General features: G+C 42.0%; 1 protein-coding gene across 10 annotated transcripts in view; it reads left to right on the top strand.

Annotated features, from left to right (window-relative positions):
* Kiaa0753 (KIAA0753 ortholog) overlaps positions 1-21,303 on the top strand; it is a 51,471-nt gene that overhangs the window by 24,624 nt on the left and 5,544 nt on the right. For 9 of the 10 annotated variants that reach the window (XM_036194849.1, XM_036194846.1, XM_036194850.1 and 6 more), the window contains 9 exons: positions 2,282-2,514; positions 3,713-3,879; positions 5,551-5,673; positions 6,768-6,857; positions 7,089-7,178; positions 11,445-11,523; positions 12,495-12,599; positions 15,266-15,451; positions 16,494-16,575. In XM_036194849.1, coding sequence (XP_036050742.1) covers positions 2,282-2,514; positions 3,713-3,879; positions 5,551-5,673; positions 6,768-6,857; positions 7,089-7,178; positions 11,445-11,523; positions 12,495-12,599; positions 15,266-15,451; positions 16,494-16,575 — 1,155 coding nt within the window. The remainder of the gene's footprint in view (positions 1-2,281; positions 2,515-3,712; positions 3,880-5,550; positions 5,674-6,767; positions 6,858-7,088; positions 7,179-11,444; positions 11,524-12,494; positions 12,600-15,265; positions 15,452-16,493; positions 16,576-21,303) is intronic. The other variant, XM_036194855.1, reaches the window with a different exon arrangement.

Below are 21,303 nucleotides of genomic sequence, written 5' to 3'. Positions count from 1 at the left end.
TAAAATTAGATTTATCATTTTATGTGTTAATGTTTGTATGTACATATGTGTACCATGTACATGCCTGGTGCCCTCAGAGGTCAGAAGAGGACATTGGATTCCCTTTAACTGGAATTACAGATTGTTAGGAATCATTTTGTGGGTGCTGGGAACCTAACCTGAGTCTTCTAAAAGAACAGGTGCTCAAAAATGCTAAGCCATCTCTCCAGCCCCTTCATACAGATTTTAGGATCAATATGTTTAGGTTTTGTCTGTTTGTTTTGCTTTTTGGTAGTCTTCCTATTGTAACCCTGGCTGACCTGGGACTTGCTATGTTGTCCAGACTCAAACTCAGAGAGATCTGTCTGCCTTTGCCTCCTGAGTGCTGGGATTAAAGACATGGACCACTACACCCAGCAGGATCAGTCTGTTTAGAGGCACGCATGCACACCCCCCCACACACACACACATTAATTTTAATTTGATATACATGGTGGGGAATTGACATCTTTGCAATGTTCAGTTTGTTTGTAAATGAAAACTTGATTCAGATTTTCATTTGTGTCATTTCAATGGCCAGGTACATAATCCCAGCACTGCAAAAATAAAAGCTTTGAAATGTTTTCTGTGAAATTCTTATGGGTTTTTCATTAGATTTCCTCCTCATTTTCTTGGAGATTTTGATTTTGTGTATTTGTGTTTGCTGTTGTTTGTGGTCCCAGGACTGGAACCCAGGGCCTCACATGCTGACTGACACTCTACCACTGAACCATCATCCAGCCCCACCTTACAATTTTTGTTACCCATGTTAATGGGATATTTTTCCAATTATATTTCCTAAGTAGTTATTTTGTGACTTTTGTATGTTGCTTTTATGTGTAGAAACTTCACTGAACAGTTTTATTAGTAAGAGTTTATCTGTATTCCAATTTCCCTGAATTGGCTATATAGGCCTTTATCTCAATTTTTAAAAAGTTTATTTCCTATTTTTATTGCCAATTGGATGCTACATGTGCAGAATACAGTTCATACTATATTCTATATCAAACTAGGGGTTCAAAGATGTTGAACACAGAAAAAAGTTTTTAAGTGTTTCCATTTTTAAAAGTTTTTAATCTGAGGATAGAGAGATGGCTCAGTGGTTAAGAGCACGAGCTCCTCTATCAGAGGATCTGGGTTTGGTTCCCAGCTATCTATAACTCTAGTTCCAGGAGATCTGAGGGTACCATGCATACATATGGCACACAGATATATATGAAAGCAAAACACTCATCCATATAAAATAAGTAAATCTACAAAAGTAAAATAAAATATTTTATCATTTATTTTTATGTGGATGAATATTTTGCCTGCATCTGTGAGTATTTGTGCATCTGTGCACTCGGTGCTTGTGGAGTTTAGAAGGTGGCATCCGAAGCCCAGGAACTGAGGTTATGGATGAGCCACTGTGTGGGTGCTGGGAACTGAACCCAAGTCCTGTGCAAGAGCATTAAGTGTTTTTAGATACTAAGCCTCAGTGTTTCTGGAAATACTGGCTCAAGTATTTCTACTTCACAAATACAATGTCTTAGGTAGGGTTACTATTGCTGTGATAAAACATCGTGACCAAAAGCAACTTGGGAAGGAAAGGGTTTATTCCACTCACAGTTCATATACCAGTTCATCATCAAAAGCAGTGAGGGCAGGAACTCACACAGGGCAGGAACCTGGAGGCAGGGGTTAATGCAGAGGCCAGGGTTGCTTACTGGTTTGCCCATCATGGCTTGCTCAGCCTGCTTTCTTATAGAACCCAGGACCACCAGCCTAGGAATAGCACTACCCACAATGGGTTGAGCCATCCTCCATCACTCACTAATTAAGGAATTACCCTACAGCTGGACCTATGGAGGTATTTTCTTTCAATTGAGGTTCTCTCCTTTCGATTGACTTCAGTTTGTTTCAAGTTCACATAAATTTAGCTAGCACAGACAATTTGGCAACCCAGTGGAAATGAGGCTGCGATCAGCAGGGGGCCAGTTTGGGGAGTATCTTATAGTCAAGAGACCCTTAAGAGGCCAACCTGGGTAGGAGCAAGACAAGAACTGGAAAATCAGTAAATGTGGGTCCTGACATTGAGGGGGTTCCGGCCATGGTTCTTGGGCATTGGTGGTACAACGGTGGTGGTACTGGTAAGGGGGGGCAGTGGGTGTGGCGACAGAGCTTCGTGCTTTCCACAGCCAGGCTGGAGGTTAGAGCCTATGTGCTATTCAGTCATTCTACCAGTATGGCTAAGTAGAATTTCTGCTCTTAAATCTCTGTGTAGATGTCTGTCAGCCTGATGTGGAGCTTCCAGTGACTCAAAGGCTGGAGAATGAACTTGGTGTGGTAGATGAGGATACTCTTCCAGAAGAAGCCCCTTTTATATTGGGCCATAGTACAGGCATCAAGGATGAAGCACTAACCCCAGCAAAAACACGAGCAGTGAAAAAGAAGACTGTAACAGAGCATGCACCATTTAGGAAGACAGATACGTTAGAGTCAGCCAGACTGCAGCAGGTAAGAAGTCTTTCTTGTGATGTGCTTTTATTCATCTGATGTTCTCCAAGACCATACTAGCTACTCAAGGGTGGGACCAGCATTTGTTTTGGAACAGATGGATACCACAGCCCTGAGTCCAGCAATCTAAGTCAACTTAATTCTAGGTTTGCTTTTTATTTTAACAAAAGCCAGTTTGTAATGGTGGTATAGGATGTAGCATTCTATCCTTCCCTGCTTCAGTAAGATCCTAACTAATTGAATACCATGGCTGTAAATTAGGAAGCTTGTCTTAAAATTCAGTATTTGAAAGTGTGAGAGTTAGGAGGATTTAAGATTTGGTAGTTTCCTGGTTTCTTAGTCTCCTTTCTATTGCTATGAAAAAAACACCAAATTGGGGAGAAAGGGTAGTTTTGTTTTTGTTTTTGTTTGTTTGTTTGTTTTTGTTTAGGCTAGGGCAGGAGTTCTAGGTAGGAAAGTGAAGGCAGGAACTGAAGCAGAGACCATGGAGGAGTGCTTCTTACTGACTTGCTCCCCATGAATTTCCCAGCCTATTATATGCCTAGAAGTGGTACTGCATACAGTGAGCTGGCTTCTTTCACAGCACTCATTAGTAGAGAAAATGCCCCACTTGCCTGTAAGCCAGTCTGATGTAGGTACTTTCTCACTGGAAGTTCCCTCTTTGCAGAGGACTCTAAAACACTGATCAGCACAGCCAGTAACCGACAGGTCACATATTGGGATCAAGTCTTTATTTCTTCCCAAATACACTTGTAATGAGGTCACTGGGAAGGTAGAAATGAGTCTATAAGGAAGAATTCTACTTGGAGGTTCTTCTCTGCATCATGCCTGATGGCATTTGAAACTGTATGACTCATTGTGGTTAGACTAAGGTTCAAAAGGGTTAAATATTTTAGCCAAGAATATTTTATAATTTACCTGTAAGCAAACATGGACTTTTAAAAGGGGAGATTTAATTAAGGAAAAAGATAATAAATATTTTGTATGTATAAATGTGGAACAGCCAAGGATTCCAGGTCCACCCTTGCCCAGGTTTACTTCAGTGTGCTTTATATGCTTCTCACATTTCCCTCAGAGTGCTTTCTGTTAGCTTCTAGAATGAATGCAAAGAGGCACTTTGAGCTTCCTGTGAGTCAGAGGTTGAAACCAGAGTCTTTGATACTTGTTTGTCTCTGTAATTCATGTTTACATCTCACAGGGACTCCATATACCTGAAAGAAGTCGACCAAACCAACCTAACAGCAAAAGCAGGTTGCAACAGACAACAGTGTCATCCAGATTAAAAATGAACCGACAGCCTGTGAAAGACCACAGGGCTCCTTGGATACCTCCAAACCCCACCTCCCCACCAGCCTCTCCTAAATGGTATGCAAAAATTTAAGAACTATGAGTTTGCGTGGCTTTATTTTTCTTCCACAGATGGCACACATTAGAGCAAACGAACTAGTAGGCTTCATTCTTCCCCGTGGGCAGAAATGCTTATTTGGGTGAGTGATAGATGAGGTTTTTTCTCTAGAAGACTGTTGGTTCCTTTTTGTACCTATCCATAGATTGTGCTTACCCGGGGCTGGGCATTGTATCTCTCTTATGTCTTAACATCCAGTTGGCATTCATTTAATCTTTGCTGAGTAAATATTTTTAAATAATTTTAATTCCAAGTCTAGGTATCTGTGAACTCTGAGTTCATTCATATTTCCCTGATTCTGCCCTTCCTACAGGAGCTAGTCATTGTAATGTTCCTGACTTGTCACACACACTCATAGCATGAGGACAGTGTGGGTCTGCTCTCCACAGAGCTAGAGAGGAGGTACTGTCCTCAGGGGGAGCAGAGTTCGATTTGAAATAGGCTCAGGGGGCAGGGTGGCTAAAGATAAAGGGAGCTTGTTTGTTAAGGTTTGGGAGTTCTTGAGGGCGCAGTGGTAGAAACTAGAAGGTCTAGTAGTACAAAAGAGGAAACACACAGCAGGGAGTCCCCTTGGGGGTGTGCATGGTGTGAATCCATGGTAGTGTGGACCTATTAGCCTTGAGAAAAAGGAAAAAACAGTACTGAAAGAAGTTTGTGTTCCACTGTGTCACAGAGCTGGGTCTTCTACCTGATTGTTGGGGGGGGTTGTTGTTGTTGTTGTTTTGGGTTTTGATTTTGGGGGGCAGTTTCTCTGTGTAACAGCCCTGGCTCTCCAGGAACTCACTTTGTAGACCAGGCTGGCCTCAAACTCACAGAGATCCACCTGCCTCTGCTCCTGAGTGCTGGGATTAAAAGCATGTGCCACCATCTCGTGGCTGATTGTGTGTTTTTGTTTGTTGTTGTTTGCTTTCATGGCTTTGTTCGGATTTCTTTGTTTTATACATGTCAATATAGGGATGTGAGTTGAGTTGGTAATAAAAAAAAAAAACAGGTTGATGTCTGCTCTGTCTGCTAACCAAGTGTACAATATACTATCTTCTAGACTGGTGGTTCTCAACCCCTTTGGGGGTCAAACAGCCCTTTTCATAGGAGTCAACATATCAGATACCTGCATACCAGATAGTTACAATTTATAACAGTAGCAAAATTACAGTTATGAAGTAGCAATGAAAATAATTTTAGGGTTGGGGGTCACCATAATATGAGGAACTGTTTTAAAGGGTCTCAGCATTAGGAAGGTTGGAACCCACTGCTCTAGACAGTACGTATGGTAGGTAGAGATGTGGGACAGATAAGGCTTCCTAGATCACAGTGCTGTGTGAGACCTAACAGACATTTAGAGGATTTGGGATATTATTAGTGACACATATTTAAAGCAGGCTTTGTTGAAGTACATTCTTTATTCTGTGACAGTTTTTTTTTTTTTTTTTTTTAATTAAAATAGTGACTGCTTCTTTGAGGCAAAGGGATCTTCTCCCTTTGACATTGGGCATGAGAGCCAGAGGATCTCTCGCCTTCACATTCATTTTCCATCAGGCGCCAGGTGGTAGATCAGCGTTACTGTGGTGCACTTAGGATGAGTCACAAGAGGGACGAATGATTGTAAAGGCGTGCTTTTCCATTTGGTGCAGTGCTGCGTGGCTAAAGGTGAAGTCCAGTCCCTGCCGAGATGCTGCGAAGGAACAGTCCCTCCAGCAGGAGGACGCCCACCAGGGAAGTCAGTTGGGAGGTGCTGCCCAGCAAGAAGCAGCCAGGTTCGTATTAGCATTCTTCAGAATTAAAGGCTCCATTTACATAGACTCTGAAGCAAAGCCCTTCTTGTCTTTCCTGTATCTAAAGGTGATTATTTAAAATCAGATTGCTGAACTTTCTTATTACACTCTCCAGCTTACCACAGTACCACCATTCTTTTATTCTTTCTTATTTCATTCATTCAAAACTTCTCTGTATGTCATTTGCTAGTTTGTAAATGGCACAGTTGTGCGCTCTATGCACTTAAAAAAAAGCAAATAAGACCATAATCCCAGTCCTTCTTATTTGTAGCCAGTGGAAAATACATGTAATTAGCTGTGATTTAAGATAGAACATGGTATACACCCTAAGATCTGGACAAGTTCAGAACGGAGAGTGTTTACCTCTTGCTGCCGAGAATGAAGCTTCATGCTGGGAGGTAGGAATTAAAGCAGACTCGCAGAGGCAGGAGTAAATGAATGGGAGGGGTATAATGAGTGCGTTCCAGAGGAAGACAGCAGTGGGGACAGCTCGCTCTGCATTTGTTTGCCTGAAATTACCCTGGCGGTTATGAGAAGGCAAAAATGAAAATGGCTATTAGGGCTGGGGCAGCTCAGGAGTACAGCATGGCTCCAGTGTGTGAAGAATGTGCGCTGTACTCCAGTATATCTCCATCTTCAGCCCTTCACAGAAGAGTAGGTCGTTAGATAATTGGTTATATTCACATATCTTAAACCAGAAGAATCAAAGCTCTTTGACATCCACATGCAATCAAATTATTCAGAGTTAACTTTTCCCTTTTGTTTGTATTTGGTTTTATTCGCTGGGGTCTTTTTCTTTGTCTAAACAAGGAACTGGTCCTGAGAACAGTGATGGCTGGCTTTTCTGTTGGCAGCTTCTTGTGTATGTACTAACTGTATAAATACCTTTTTGTGGGAACATATTGTGGAAGCTTTCATGGATATACAGAGAATACATTACTTTTTGAATCCTTTAATAGAGCCAGGATTGGTGCTAGGCTGGGGGAGGGGGCTCATTTCTGCTCTGTTTCTGTGATAATGACACTCTGTGGCATTGAGGCATGTACTATTGACTTGACTCTTGTACTATCTGTTAGGCTTTCTTGGCCAGATGCTGAGTCTTCCAAAAGATTGAAGGAACTAGAAGAATTGGAAGCCGAAGAAATGGAAAGAATGCAAAAGCAGAGGTAACTATTTGTTTCTGAGGTGAACGAGAAGCAGGCTTGTTCTGCATCATCTCACTCCTTTGACTGACGGTGGCGCAGGATTGTTGATGTCAGCTACACTTGTGCTCACTGGCTTTCTGCCTCCTAAAACTGCCAAGCTGCCTATGAAGCCTGTGGTAGAACCAAAGATAGAAGCCAAGGGAGTCCTGACTCTGCTTTAAGGAGAGTTGGCATGATTTTACCTCCCTCTAGGCTTGAGTGGCTTGAGGCTGAAACTTGTAGACGAACCAAGGAGCTGGATGAACTGAAAGCCGAAGAGATGGATAGACTTCAAAAATTAAGGTATGTTTGCTACTGGGGAGTGATTGGGTATGTGTCCCTATTTTAATTGATTCTTATAGTTTGAACAGCCAACCTGGACTTTTTTGACCTCACCTCATTCCAAGATCAAGTAATTTAATGAATGAGCATTTGCATGTTTCCATTTACACTAGTACGTCACAGTTTCCTGAGAGTGTGTAGAGTGTGAAGGAGAACTACAAAGCCATGTATGATCTAGGAGGAGTCCTGTGTTTGCTTCTTGTTTCCTGCAATGCATCTCACAGCACTGTGCTAAGCGGATTCCAGTCTTCCTGAGGGCAGAGTGGATGTGCCTGGTGTGTGTGAATGGTGACTGTGTGGATGCTTTTGTTTGACATGTTAGCCTGAATGCAGTGTGAGGTTTTCAGGTAAGGTTGCTTTCTCCCCAAAGAGTGCTGCCACCTAGCAGGCAATGAAGAAATATGCTTAAGATGTAATGGGGCTGATGCCACCGCCACAGTTGATCAATTTTTCCAGCTCTGATAATCATTCACCCTGTAGTCAAAGGAACAAAGCACTGATTGAAACATCTGTACCTTCTATCACTATTTGTGACTACATTCGGTCCCAGTTACAGGGCTGTGGTTCTTTCCTTAGAGGCCAAGTAACCTAAGGTTAAGATTTCAGTTATACAATCACAGATCTTAGGATTTGAAGGATTCCCCCTGCTCACATAACTGATACTTCCACTTCTGCTGTCTCCAAGAAGTGGCCAGCATGTGTGTACATGCCTCTGTGACAGGCTGGTCACAGTTGTTGGAGGGAGTCTGCCTTGGTCATCTCTGGCTATTATAAGGTTGATTGCCTGTGACTCCTCTCCACATCTCATTTATTCCTTTATGTGTATTTCTTTCTGAAAACATAAATGTAGCATACACATAGAAAAACACATATACGGTTCAGAATATTATAAATAAACACCCCTAGGCCGGGCGGTGGTAGTGTACACCTTTAATTCCAGCACTGGGGAGGCAGAGCCAGGTAGATCTCTGTGAGTTTGAGGCCAACCTGATATATAGAGCAAGATCCAGGTCAAGCACCAAAACTACACAGAGAAACCCTGTCTCAAAAAACCTAAATAAATAAATAAAATAATCACCTATGCATTGCCTCCCAAATCAGGTAATACTGTTGTAGAAGCTATACCTCCTTCCCCCTAGAGATGCCTTCTGTCCTGATTCCTGAGTTAATCTTTTCATTACCCTTGCTCACAGTCTACTACTGATGTATGCATTTCTGCCAACAGTCTTAATTTTGGAAACAGAAGGACAAGTTTAGCGAAGCACGGGGAGGACAGTTTTGCTAGTGTTAGAGGAAGACTCAGGAGACTAGGTTGCAGAATCTGGATCAAAACCTGACTTCAAGCTTTCCTCAGAGTGTTCAAGAGCCCCATCCCAGGAATCAGAGAGTGAGAGCATGAGTGGGTCATGACAGACAAGACAGGTTTCAGCCACCTCAGGGCTGTAGGTGAACTAGGTCCCCTGAGCTGCTGGAGCCTTGTCTGGAGCGTGAGCTGCCTGGTCGTGCTCTGCTTTCTCAGCTCCTCTAGCATCCTATGGGGATGAGGTGAGGACCCTCAGCAGATAGGTCCCAGAGGGTAAGCTCTTCATCAGCATCAGGAAAGACAAGACGAGCATCTGGGGTAGCCTTGCTTCCATGGATTTCCTTGTTGTGTCCTCTTTCTGTTTGCGTGCTTGTTTTGATGAAGCATAGCCTAATTTAGCTTCTCTTTTAAATTGCAATTTTATAACTTTATTTGAAACTGCAGATAGTTCTCATCCACATTGATTGTCTATAGGTTTTTTGGTGGGTACATAGCAGGGGGTGGTGGTTTGCTTGTTAGTGTTTTGTTGTTGTTGTTTATTTTGTCTTGTTTTATCTGTAGGGGTTTGAATGTGGTAAAAGGATATAGATTACCAAAGTATAGAGCTTGTTTGGCGACTCCTCATATTCTGGACAAATGCATGCAGATATAATAGGAATGTTGATTTGACCCAGATGACTTTGTTGAGCCTGCTATCAGTGTGCACATCTGGAGCCCCCATCACTTTTATGGCAGATTTCAGATTTCTTTGAGTGTGCAAGGGGCACACTTCCTGAAGCGCCCCCTGTGGATACCCTTGTGTATGTTGATGTATTCTCAGGTCACCATAGTCAGTTACTTTTCTATTACTATAATAAAACACCATGGACAAGGCAACTTATGAAAGAAAGCATCTACTTGGCTTACAGTTTCTGAAAGTCAGACATGATGGCAGCAGGAAGGAATGGCTAAGCCCTCACATCTTGTTCCACAAGGAGGAGGCAGAGAGAGGTACCCACACTGAGTAACATGCCCAGTAACACGCCTCCTGCAATAAGGCACACTCCTAATCCTTCCCAAACATAACAGTTCCACCAACTGGGGACCAAGTATTCAAACACGTGAGCCCGTGGAGACCATTCTCATCACACCACAGCAGCCACCTCAGTGATGGCAAGATGGCTCTTCTTCACCTCTTTCAGGAACTGTTATGCCAGGTCCTCTAATTTAGCTTCTTAGAGAGAATGAGCTAGGAATGGTGGTGTATTTCTGTGATTCCAACACTTGGAAGACTGAGGCAGGAAGATTGCCATGTGGCCAATCCATTTTACAGTAGCTTGACCTTGTCTCAAAAAAAAAAAAAAAATTAATTGGAGGGAAAGGAGTCTTTTTCCAGACATTTCAAATCTAAAAATGTCTGTTCTATGCTTATATTTGCTAATTTTATTTTATAGACCCATTATGTCTTATTATAGAATTCTTATTTAGAAATGATTTTTAGTGGAAAATTTGTTAATATTAAACTTTTTAATTAGATAATTATATAGTCATACAAAGTTGTAATAATACAGAAAAATCTTGGAAAATCATTTCTCAACTACCTAGTGTAACATCTTAAACTGTTGACTACATGTAGCCAGGCTGTAGATATCGACACAGTGAGGGTACATGTGATCAGCTGACATTGCTACAGTCAAGAACATACCCATTACTACAACATCGCTCATGTTACCTTTTATAGCCATACATACATCTCTGCTGCCCCAGCCATCTTTTGACTCAGTGAGCATAGTAGCCACTTATCTGCTTTCCCTTTTTATAATTTTGTTTCAAGATCATTATTTCTACAGTGTATAACTTTCTGGAATTGGCTTTTTTTTAAAAGATTTATTTATTTATTATGTATACAATGTTCTGCCTGCACGACAGAAGTGGGCGCCAGATCTCATTATAGATGGTTGTGAGCCACCATGTGGTTGTTGGGAATTGAAGTCAGGACCTCTGGAAGAACAGCCAGTGCTCTTAACCTCTGAGCCATCTCTCCAGCCCCTGGCATTGGCTTTTTAGATTTTTGGTTTTTCCAGTGGGAGGGGAGTGTTGTGCTGTAGTGTACATACTGTACATATGGAGGTCAGAGGCTACTTTGCAGAAGTCAGTTCTCTCATTCAACTGTGGGGATCAAACTCTGGCTATCAGGCTTGACAGCAAATGGCTTTAGCTGCTGAGCCATCTCACCTGCCCTAGACTTGACCTTTTTTTTCCTGAAGTAATTCTCTCGAGAGTCATTCTGGTCACTACATGTGTTATTTGTTCATTCTTTCTTTTGGTGAGTTGGATTTCATGGTTTAGCCACTCATTTTAGTAAACAAGTGAGGGACATCTGGGTTGTCATTAGTATGGCATGATTATGACTAAAGACTGTATAAACATATATGTGTTGTGTGATGTATCTTTATTTCACTGTAGGAAGTTCCCAGAGTGAGTTTGCTAGGTTGTATGCTTCTCATATGCTTTGGTTTCTGTCTTAGTCACTGTGAAGTCTTGCTGTGAAGAGACACCATGACCAATGTTACTCTTATAAAAGAAAGAATTTAACTGGGGGCTTGCTTACAGTTTCAAAGGCTTAGTCCATTATCATCATGGTAGAGAGCATGGCGACAGGCAGGTGTGGTGCTGGAGACATAGCTGAGAGCTACATGCTGATCTGCTGATCTGTAAGCAAGGGTGAAGCGGGAGACAGAGACAGAGAAAGAAAGAGAGGGTGGGATTTGGTCTCTCTTGGAGCTACTGACTCCAGATCTCCCTTTGATGAGACCCAGGGACATTGCAGTCCGAGGAGCACTGTGGGTTTGTCCTCCTCTGCTTTGCCTTCTCCTGGAGGAGTCACATAACGGTGCACAACAGGACATGCTGGCTTCTGAACTGTCAACTCTCCTTCTCAACAGTGCCTCTGCCACCCAGTTAGCCGACAAGGTAGAGGAGGCAGTTCTGGAGCGGTTGAAGCCCCTCCTGATCAAGGCCCAGGTAACTGGTTCATCTCATTTGCTTGCCTCTGGCAGTTCTGAAATGAAAAGAGTTGTTACATAGGTCATACTGACCCTTTTCCAGAGGGCCAAATGTCTCTTCAGTGGTGGGAGCCTGCAGTACAGAACAGGGTTTTACTCTGGGGCTATGTCAGCCTCCAGACTCCCACACAATATCCGCTAGCCACATGTCCTCTGTGTAGCTGGGGGTGAGAGAGCATGGGTGACGGGGAGAGAAGCAAGCACTGCTTTTGAGAAGGGTGACATTTTAACTTGGGGAAGGAGTTTAGAGTAGATTTTCCATTCTTTCCAAATCAATCTATTGATAATGATGGTGTTCACTTAATCATCCTTTGGATGCTGGTCTCTATGACCTTGATAACTTAGAATGATTGGCTATTTTCCAGTAGGAGACGGAGATTTGGGGCTCTTATCTGCACAAACTAGAAGTTTCTCAAAGATGAAGTGACTTACAGCCTACTACGATTGTATGTCCCCCTCCTGTAGGCAGTAGGGTTCAATAGTGACACCTGATGGACCCACCCTGGACATAGAAGCCTGGTGTTTTCATGCTTATAGAATCTAAGAATTTTATGACCTCAATTGATTGACTAGCATTGTAAGCCTAAGAAGTGTTAGATTATTAGAGTCCATGGAAATTCCAGGATTATTAACCTCAGAGGGCTCCTAGAGATGGAGTTGTGCAGTCTCCTTATTTGACTCTTGAGAAAATGTAGAACAGGCAAGTTGCATGACTTGCAAAGCAACATATAGCTACTTTGGCAGTGTTTACAAAGTAGAGATTAAAAAATGTCTGGAGCACCAAGAACAACACATGGCATTTGTTCTCACAGGACCGAGTGCTTTAATTGCTACAAAAAGCCTACTGTAGCTAGAGCTGATGAATAGTTCCACATAGGTAAATCTGCAACATGGCTTATAATCTGTGAATGCATTTGTCCATTTCAATAGAGAGTTAATTCTTCTGTGGAAGCAAATAGTCATTTGAAGGATCATCTGTCACCGAGTGCAGCAGCAGCAGCAGCAGCAGCAGCAGCAGCCCAGCCTGCAGAGCAGGTGTGTCATGTTGGTATTCTGGTATTATTGCATGATCATGTCTCCAGGCAGAGGGAAATGATATGCAGATTACTTTGCAAACACTACATTATACTACTCAAGGAGAGTGAAAATTCTTTTTCATATGTGGCATGTTAATTCTTCGAGTGTATATTTAGTTCTGTGTCTGAATAGGCTTTGCAAACAGCTCACAGACATCTCCAGAGCCACAGGTTTTTGTTGGTGCACTTTTATCTCTCTAATGACAGAGTGTAGATTAACTGTGGCCCTGAATGTTGATGGCCTGAGGCAGAAGAATAGTTCCCTCATTGCTTTCTCATCCAGCCTACTTTGGCTCATTACTGGCCTAATTTCCTTTCTTTTTAAGGCCTAATGTTTTTGTCAAGCAAGCAAGTTTTGAGTACTCAGTACAGGACCATGTCTGGTCTAACAGAAAGGAAAGAAGGTCCAAGAAAGAAATGAAAGCATTTGAGGAAAATAAAAACCTCTTTTGTGGTTGTTCAGGCTAATCTTCCCCTGGGGGATTTGCTTTTTATGTTTAGGAGAATGTCTGTCTGCCTGGCCTTAGGAACTTTGGAGAAGAAGGTGCAAGTTACATTCTTGTAGTCTTCTAAATCTTGAAAAAAGATGCTTGCTGCTGTAATTGCTCCAAACAAGTAATAGGCAGAGTATAAAGGAGTTAGAAGGAAGCAGGAGTGAGTTTCAATAGCCAAGTGGCCTTGGGAGCAAGAAGACTGTAGGGCAAGATTGTTGGAACTAATGTAACTACTAAGCAGGGTTTTCGCTGTGTTGTTATTGTGTGTTGAGTTCCATGTGAGGTCAGGCTGCTAAGAATGGAACTAAGCCTTCATCGGTCATTATGGTCTCACGTGTGTGATAGCTTGGTGTGTTTTGTGCATCATGGCCACTAAAAGCCCCTTTTAGCCTCCCAACAAAGTGATGGGCTAGCATCTAACCTAGGAAAGCAGCTCCATAAGGCATTTCAATATGAAAGGAAAGTGAAATGGATTACTAATACTAACAGTAAAATAGACATATATAAATATTATGAATAAAACAGGTTTTTATATGCAAATTACTTCGTCGGCCTTAAACCATCTTTAATACAATTATTTGGAAAATAAAACCCATCTCGTTTAGAATTCTGGGCTGTAGGAAACATTCTCATTGCAAGTTTTCCAGGCTGTACATCAATAGTCAGTGTTAAAAATAATCAAACAGGTAACTAATGACTGCTGAGAGAGGGAGAATTAGTCTTTCCCAGGGATGAGCTTCCTGATTGATTATCCGTACACACAGGCAGCACTAAGTGTCTTCAGCGGGTTGTGTTTATATAGGGTGTGTGTGTGTGTGTGTGTGTGTGTGTATAAAACAATAATAAAGAAATAGAGGAATAGAGGCTAGCACTTTGAGAGAGAGTAAGGGGGGACATGGAAGGTATTGGATGGAGAAAAAGGAAGGGGGAAGTTATGTAATTATAGATAGATAGATAGATAGATAGATATGTATTATATATAGATAGATAGATAGATAGATAGATAGATAGATAGATTTATTTATTTATTATGAATACAGTATTCTGCCTGCATGTGTCCCTGCAGGCCAGAAGAGGCCACCAGATCTCATTACAAGTGGTTGTGAGCCACCATGTGGTTGCTGGGAATTGAACTCAGGACTTCCGGAAGAGCAGACAGTGCTCTTAACCACTGAGCTATCTCTCCAGCCCATGTAATATATTTTAATTAAAATATTTTTTTAAAAACTAAGAGTTTGAGGTCAGCCTGCTCTACAGAGTGAGTTCAAGGACAGCCAGTACTGCACAGAGAAACTCTGTCTCGAAAAAAACCAAAAGAAAAGGAAGAAGACAAGCCCAGAGAGGCTGAGTAAAGTTGTCCAAAATTGAAAGGCAGAACCAGGCCTTACTCCCAGGAATGTCTCATTCTTTACCAAGAAGATATTAAAAAAAAAAAAATACAGATCAGATTATAGACCTATATTAGTATCAAGAAAAATAGTTGGGTGTAGTAACAGAAGCCTTTAATCCTAGCACATGGGAGGTAGAGGCAGGAGGATCTCTGTGAGTTTGAAGCTGGTCTGGTCTACAAAGTGAGTTCCGTGATGTGTAGAGACCCTATCTAAAAAAAAAAAAAAAGAAAGAAAGAAAGAAAGGGGGAATGCTTTGCAAACTGTAAAGTACTTTGTTGATTTAAAGCACACCAAGTCTGTAGAGAATGTTAAAGTTCTCTTAGATTATAACAAGAGCCTCAAGCAAAGAAAAGAACCCTGAACTTTGTAGTACAATGAGGCTTTTACAAGGACATGGGTCAAAAGAAAAGACATGCCATCTAGAATGTGTGATGTATAAAATAGGGTACATTCCCTAAATGTGGCAGAAGAGATACATGCTCTGCCAATCAGCACAGTGGATGAAATGGGTGGTTAAATTGTCAGTAGAGGCCACTGCTTGGATAGTGCAATCACTTAAGCAACTGATAAAAATTGTATTGGCCAGTGCATTTGTTATGCACTGACTGAGAAGTTTGTTCTGGCATAGGCTCTCTGCCAGTTGGATCACTCTGCTTTGGGGTTATAGTGATCAACAATAATCTTTAATTTTTCGGTTCTCTTTTTATTACCTTTTCATCCTTTCTTCCTTCATTTTGTAGGCTTCAGGTGTCAATTATGAATCCAGGAATATTCATCAGCTGGATGACTGTTTAGAAGATGCTGCTCATGAGCTCTGGGCCATGACTCATGATAAGATCTTGGGGTTAGAAACTTCAGCCACATTGGGGGACAGCAAGGACAGTCCTGATCTACAGACCATGATACGCCGGATGGAGGAAATGGAAGTAAGGTCTGGGCCTCTGGTCTGTTTCGCCAGTGGGGGTTCCCCTCCACTCCTGGTCATGTGTGGACACTCAGTATGACAGAGCCACAGGGTCCTACTTTTAAATCTAAGCTCTCTTGCCAACTGGGTGTGCTTTGGTTCAGTCATTTACCCTGTCTACTAAGTAGGGTTTCTGAGAAAAGAAGAAGATATAAAATATTTACCAAACTATCTGACACATCACCTAATAAGGGGTCCATACTGTTACCATCCTGTTAACAGTGAGTGACATGTAATTCCAAAAACAGATACCAGGACAAAATTGATTGCACAGTTTGGACCATTGACTTTTGCATCCATCATACCTCTTCGACCTTGCTGTAGTCAAATCATAGATGTCCTTACCACCGTTAATTTCCAGACTACTACTTTTAGAATGACTCCCTTTTCTTACAAACTTTTAGACTTCAGACATGAGCCATCCTACTGGATTGTTCAAGAACAGGAATTCAAAACCCAGTGATCAAATGGTGTGGTCAAGGTCATAAAAACTGCCGAGAGAGCTAGGGTGCCCCGTCTAGGTCTGACCCCACACTCAGCATTTTTGTTTCAGGTGTATCATGATTAACTCACTTCTTCCTCATTGCTAAATAGGAAATTATAAAGAGGTAACTTTTGGTTGGTTTGGAAAATGTAAAGACACACTGCTTGTCCTCTTGGTTAAACCACTTCCTTCTGTGGGGTGACTGCCTAGACCTGAGCAGTAGAAATAGCCAACATACGTCTGTTGAAGCAAAGCTAAGGAAGATGGAAACACAGGTGATCCATAGATGGACAGGGGACATGTGTCTGTCATCACAGGAAGCTCTAGGGGACAAGCTGGCTGAGGGAGCAGCCACGTTCGTCATGCTGTTTCCTTCGGCTTCCCTCAGGAGCTGCTCACTTTCTACCCGAGCAGACGCCTGTTCTCATCAGTGTCTGTCTGCTGAGCTGTTTCCACACTTATACTTCTAGTTTATAATGAAACTTACTTTTTCTCATAAATTAAACTTTTTTTTTTAAAGAAATACCAGGAGACAGTTCGCCAAAGATATAATAAAATTGTATACGCTGACCCTCACTTATGGATGCACGAAGAAAGAAATGGTAGGTGTTTCTCCCCAACCCCACCCTCAATATTTTACTCTGAAAAATTTCAAACATACTGGAAGGTTGAGAAAACTGCCCAGTGATGACCAAAATCCTCACCTGGTAGCTGCGAGGTTACCATGTCACTGTTTACTCCTCTGTCCTCAGTTCATCTCAGGTTTGCATTTCAGGTGATCTTATCTATGCATTCCAAAGTAAACTGCTAGATAACAGTACATTTTCCTCCAAATATGTGGCATCAGCTTGAGTCTCTTATTTATTTATGGTTTTGTTTTGTTTTTCTAAGATAAGATTTATATATAAGGAATAGGGAGATGGCTTAGTGAGAGGCTGAAACAGGAGAATTGACAGGAGCTCCCAGGCCAGCTAGCCTGGCTTAGGCAACAAGAGAGACCCTGGTTCAAACAAAGTGGAAGGCTCTCGCTGGCATCTAAGGTTGTCTTGACTTCCAGACATGCTCCATGCCATCTCCATGCCATGCCAGTGCCTGTATTCTTTTTTATTTTATTTTTAAGATTTATTTATTTATTATGTATACAGTGTTCTGTCTGCATGTGTCCCTGCAGGGCCAGAAGAGGGCGCCAGATCTCATTACAGGTGGTTGTGAGCCACCATGTGGTTGCTGGGAATTGAACTCAGGACCTCTGGAAGAGCAGTTGGTGCTCTTAACCACTGAGCCATCTCTCTAGCCCCCAGTGCCTGTATTCTTACACCTTCATACCGCCATCTCTCTCTCTCTCTCTCTCTCTCTCTCTCTCTCTCTTTCTCTCTCTCACACACACACACACACACACACACACACACACACACATTTACTAACTAGAAAAAAATTACATGTAACACACAGCTCTTAATCACATCATTTAAGGAGTTTTGACAAATAGATGTATTTCTTACCCAAACTCCTGTCTAGATGTAGCACACTCCATTGCTGCAGAAACTTTCTCTATCTCCTTCCCAGTCAGTGCCCTAACTTTAGGCAACACTGCTTTTCAGCCGTGTTGACTAATCCAGAGGTTCAAGTAAGTGCAACCTCTTGCTGGAGAATGTGTTTTTGTCTAGACCCTTCCAGTCAACATAGCATGTTATAGTCTACTGTTGCTTATTTCCTGTTGAAAATAGAAGCTTAGAACACTCCTCACCCACAAATTGCTGCATCAGAACACAGATTTATTCTCTTATTGCTGGAGAGATCAGAAGACTGGAAATAAGTCCTAAAAAGAAGTGAAGATGCTGGTTCCTTGGGGTGCTCCAGATGAGGGTCTATTCCGTGCAGTTCTCCCAGTTTGTACGGCTGCCTCCATCCCCCAGACATGGCCTTGTTATCCAGGGTCAGTTTCTATAATCAGCCGTCTTTCCTCCCGTAGTCAGGCCTGCCTTTGCCTATTGTAGATACCTACAATCACATATACAGATTACTCTCCCCACCCATCTCATCTCATGATCTTCAAGTCCCTTCTGTAATGGAGGTAACACAGACTCCAACTATTGATTGTAAACATCTTGGGGTCCATTTACCCTACTAGTTAGCCTTCTCTCCTTCCTTCCTTATCCCCCCCTTTCTTCCTGAATAGTACTCCTTGAAATGTACATGCCACTTCTAATTTGCATGTTTGCTGGTGGATCTGTATTTGTTGTCTTCTAGTTTGGGACTATTGAGATAAAGCTAAGGTGCTGGGGAGATGGCTCAGTGGTTAAGAGCATTGTTGTCCAGTTTCCAACAGCCACATGATGGCTGTAACTCCAGTTCCTGGGATCTGGATCTCTCTTCTAGCCACTGATGCAGCGGGCACACAATGTACACACTTACATAGAATAAAACTAAATACATCTAAAAATTTATTTTTAAAAAGCAAATAATGACTCTTAAAAGCAAGTATGGTGACAGATTCCTGTCATCTGAAGCTGAGGCAGGAAGATCAAGAGTTCTATCCTGGGTGACATATGAATCCCAGGCTAGCTTTACTTACAGACCTTGTCTCAAAGAAATCTGCTGTAAGCATATTAATATGTAGTCTTTGTGTAGACCATCAGTTTTTATTTCTCTTGGATAAATACCTAAGAAGTAGACTTGCCAGGTCATGTGCTAGGTGTATCAAGCTTTATAAAAACCTGCCAGACTGTTGCCAAGGAGGCCGAGGCGTGTCCACTCCTGTCTCCATTGAGTTGCCCTTGCTTGCCTCTGGCACTATCAATCTTTTACATTGTGTCCTTGTGATGGATCTGGCAGGGGATTGGTGTCTGGTGGTATTTGGGTTCCACCTTCTAATATTTTTTAAGCTTTATTATTAATTTTAGTTATGGGTGTGTGCCTTCAGGGGTGGGAGGTGGGAGTGCACAAAGGTATTGGATCTCCCCCTAGAGCTAGATCTGCAAGTGGTTGGGAACTGCCAGATGTGCTGGGAACTGAACTCAGGTTCTCTGCAAGGGCAGTTTATGCTCTTAATTACTGAGACATCTCTCCAGCTCCTCAATTTCTCTTTCACTTCCTTCTTTCCTTCCTTTTTTGGGGGGGAGGGTTGTTTGTTTGTTTTGAGACATGTTTCTCTGTGTAACATCCCTGGGTATCATGGAACTTGCTTTGTGACCAGGCTGGCAATGAACTCAGAGATCCACTTGTCTTTGCCTCCCCAGTGGTTGAATTAAAGATGTTCGCCACCACTGCCTGGCAGTTTCTTTCTTGATGAGTAATACTTTGAACCTTTTCAAGTGATTAGTAGCCAGTGGTGTATAATTCTTTATGAGACATCCAAAATCTTTTTGTCTGCTCTTTAGTTGGGTTGCCCTTTTATTTTTTAATTATACAGATCATATGTATATTATAGGCATAGGTTCTTGTCAAATGTATGTTTTAGGTTGGTTTGTTTTGTTTCTGGGTTATGAGGTTTTGTTGTTGTTGTTTGTTTGTTTGGTATTTTGCAGTGCTGAGGATTGAACCCAGGACTTTGCATATGCTCAGCAGACACTGTACCTCTGAGCTAGTCTCAGCACTGCCTTTCTGTTTTTAAAGTAACTGCTATATTCACATAGTTGTCTGACCGGTGCTCATCGCTACTTTCTCAATTACAGAACACTTATTTTCACACACCCAAAACAACCCTCTGTGTGTATCAGTGGTTACTTCCAACCCACCTCCCCACACACCCACCCACACACCACCACCACCACCACCACCACTTGGTGGCAGCCAGCATTCAAGTGGATGTTTTGGAGGTATGTGTTTCCTGTGTGTAGCTTAACTACTTCCTCTCTCAATGATGTTAAAGTTTTAATTCTGATAAAACCTCAATCAACTTTGAATATCTTTTTTTGTGGCCCAAGGAACCTTTGCCTCACTGAGGTGAGAGGATACTGTTTTCTTCTAGAAGCTTTGTGGTTTGTTTGTTTGTTTGTTTGTTTTAGCTTTAATGTTTAGCATTATGGTTTATCTTAGATAAAAGTTTGTGGTCTGAGGAAAAGGCTGGTGATGTTCATTTTTCTAGCTCCATCTGAAGAAAGACTTGCTTTTGTCTTCCACTTGTCAAACTTACACATTACATCGTGGCTGCAGTTGCTGGGCTGCTGTCACAGTTTGGTTGGGAGCGTTAATCAAATTCTGCTTGTCTCATGTTCGTCTTCCTAATGAAAGAGTAGATGTTGTTGAGCATTACTCCAATGGAACTTAAATTCAATGCATATTACGTTTGCCTAGAGATGTGTAGGAAGTTGCAGGTAGACGCTTGATAACAGCTTATATCACATGGAATTATTTCAAAGTACAAACATTGTAATTCCAGCATCATGAGACCACTGTACGAATCTAGGCAACATGCTTTAGGACTCAGGTACATTACAGAACCAAACTTAGAGTGGTCTTAGGGTTATGTGGTGTCTAATCCTTTTCTCTCAGCTCTGTAAATAACTGAAGATTGATTTTACTCTGTAGTGGTAACACTCTTACAAAAGCTGACCTTGGCAGTGTTTGTTCCTGACAGTGTGCAATCACGAGCATGTGTGTACATCAGAGAAAGTATCTTGCCTGAACAACTTTACTTGAGTGACGGGTTTCTCTCTTCCACTTGAAAGACATTTAAAATTAGAAATCATCTGAAACTCAGGAGAGCTCTCAGGTCTGCAAGGTGTAATTAATAAATTAATGTTTTGATTCTCATGCAGATTTTTTGCAGCAATGCAGCAATGTCCAGAGGCAAGTTAGATCCGTTAATTAAGTGTTCAGGTCTGAGTGGCTTCCTTCTTCTTCTTCTTCTTCTTCTTCTTCTTCTTCTTCTTCTTCTTCTTCTTCTTCTTCTTCTTCTTTTTCTTCTTTTTCCTTCTCCTCCTCCTTCCTCCTCCTCCTTCTTTTTCTTCTTCTTCTTCTTCTTCTTCTTCTTCTTCTTCTTCTTCTTCTTCTTCTTCTTCTTCTTCTTCTCCTCCTCCTCCTCCTCCTCCTCCTCCTCCTCCTCCTCCTCCTCCTCCTCTTCCTCCTCTTCCTTCTCCTCCTCCTGTAATCAAAGCATTGAAAGGTTAAAAACCAAACTTCATGACTTCAGACTCCTTGACTGGCAGCTGGGTCCCAGTGAAATGGTGTCTCCTGAGGCCTTTCACAGACCGGGCAAGGAGTCTCATCTGGAGCTAGGGAGTAGTGCTTGTCTCTGAAGACTGATGTTTTGTTTCTCTGTAACTTAAAAATTCGCCTTTGTGTTTGAAGCCACTCGGCACCAAACCCGACCTGTGTCTTAGTGTCTG

The sequence above is a fragment of the Onychomys torridus genome, chromosome 8 (assembly GCF_903995425.1).
Source record: "Onychomys torridus chromosome 8, mOncTor1.1, whole genome shotgun sequence".
In the NCBI taxonomy this organism is placed as follows: Eukaryota; Metazoa; Chordata; class Mammalia; order Rodentia; family Cricetidae; genus Onychomys; species Onychomys torridus.
This window is presented reverse-complemented; position numbering and strand designations above follow the sequence as displayed.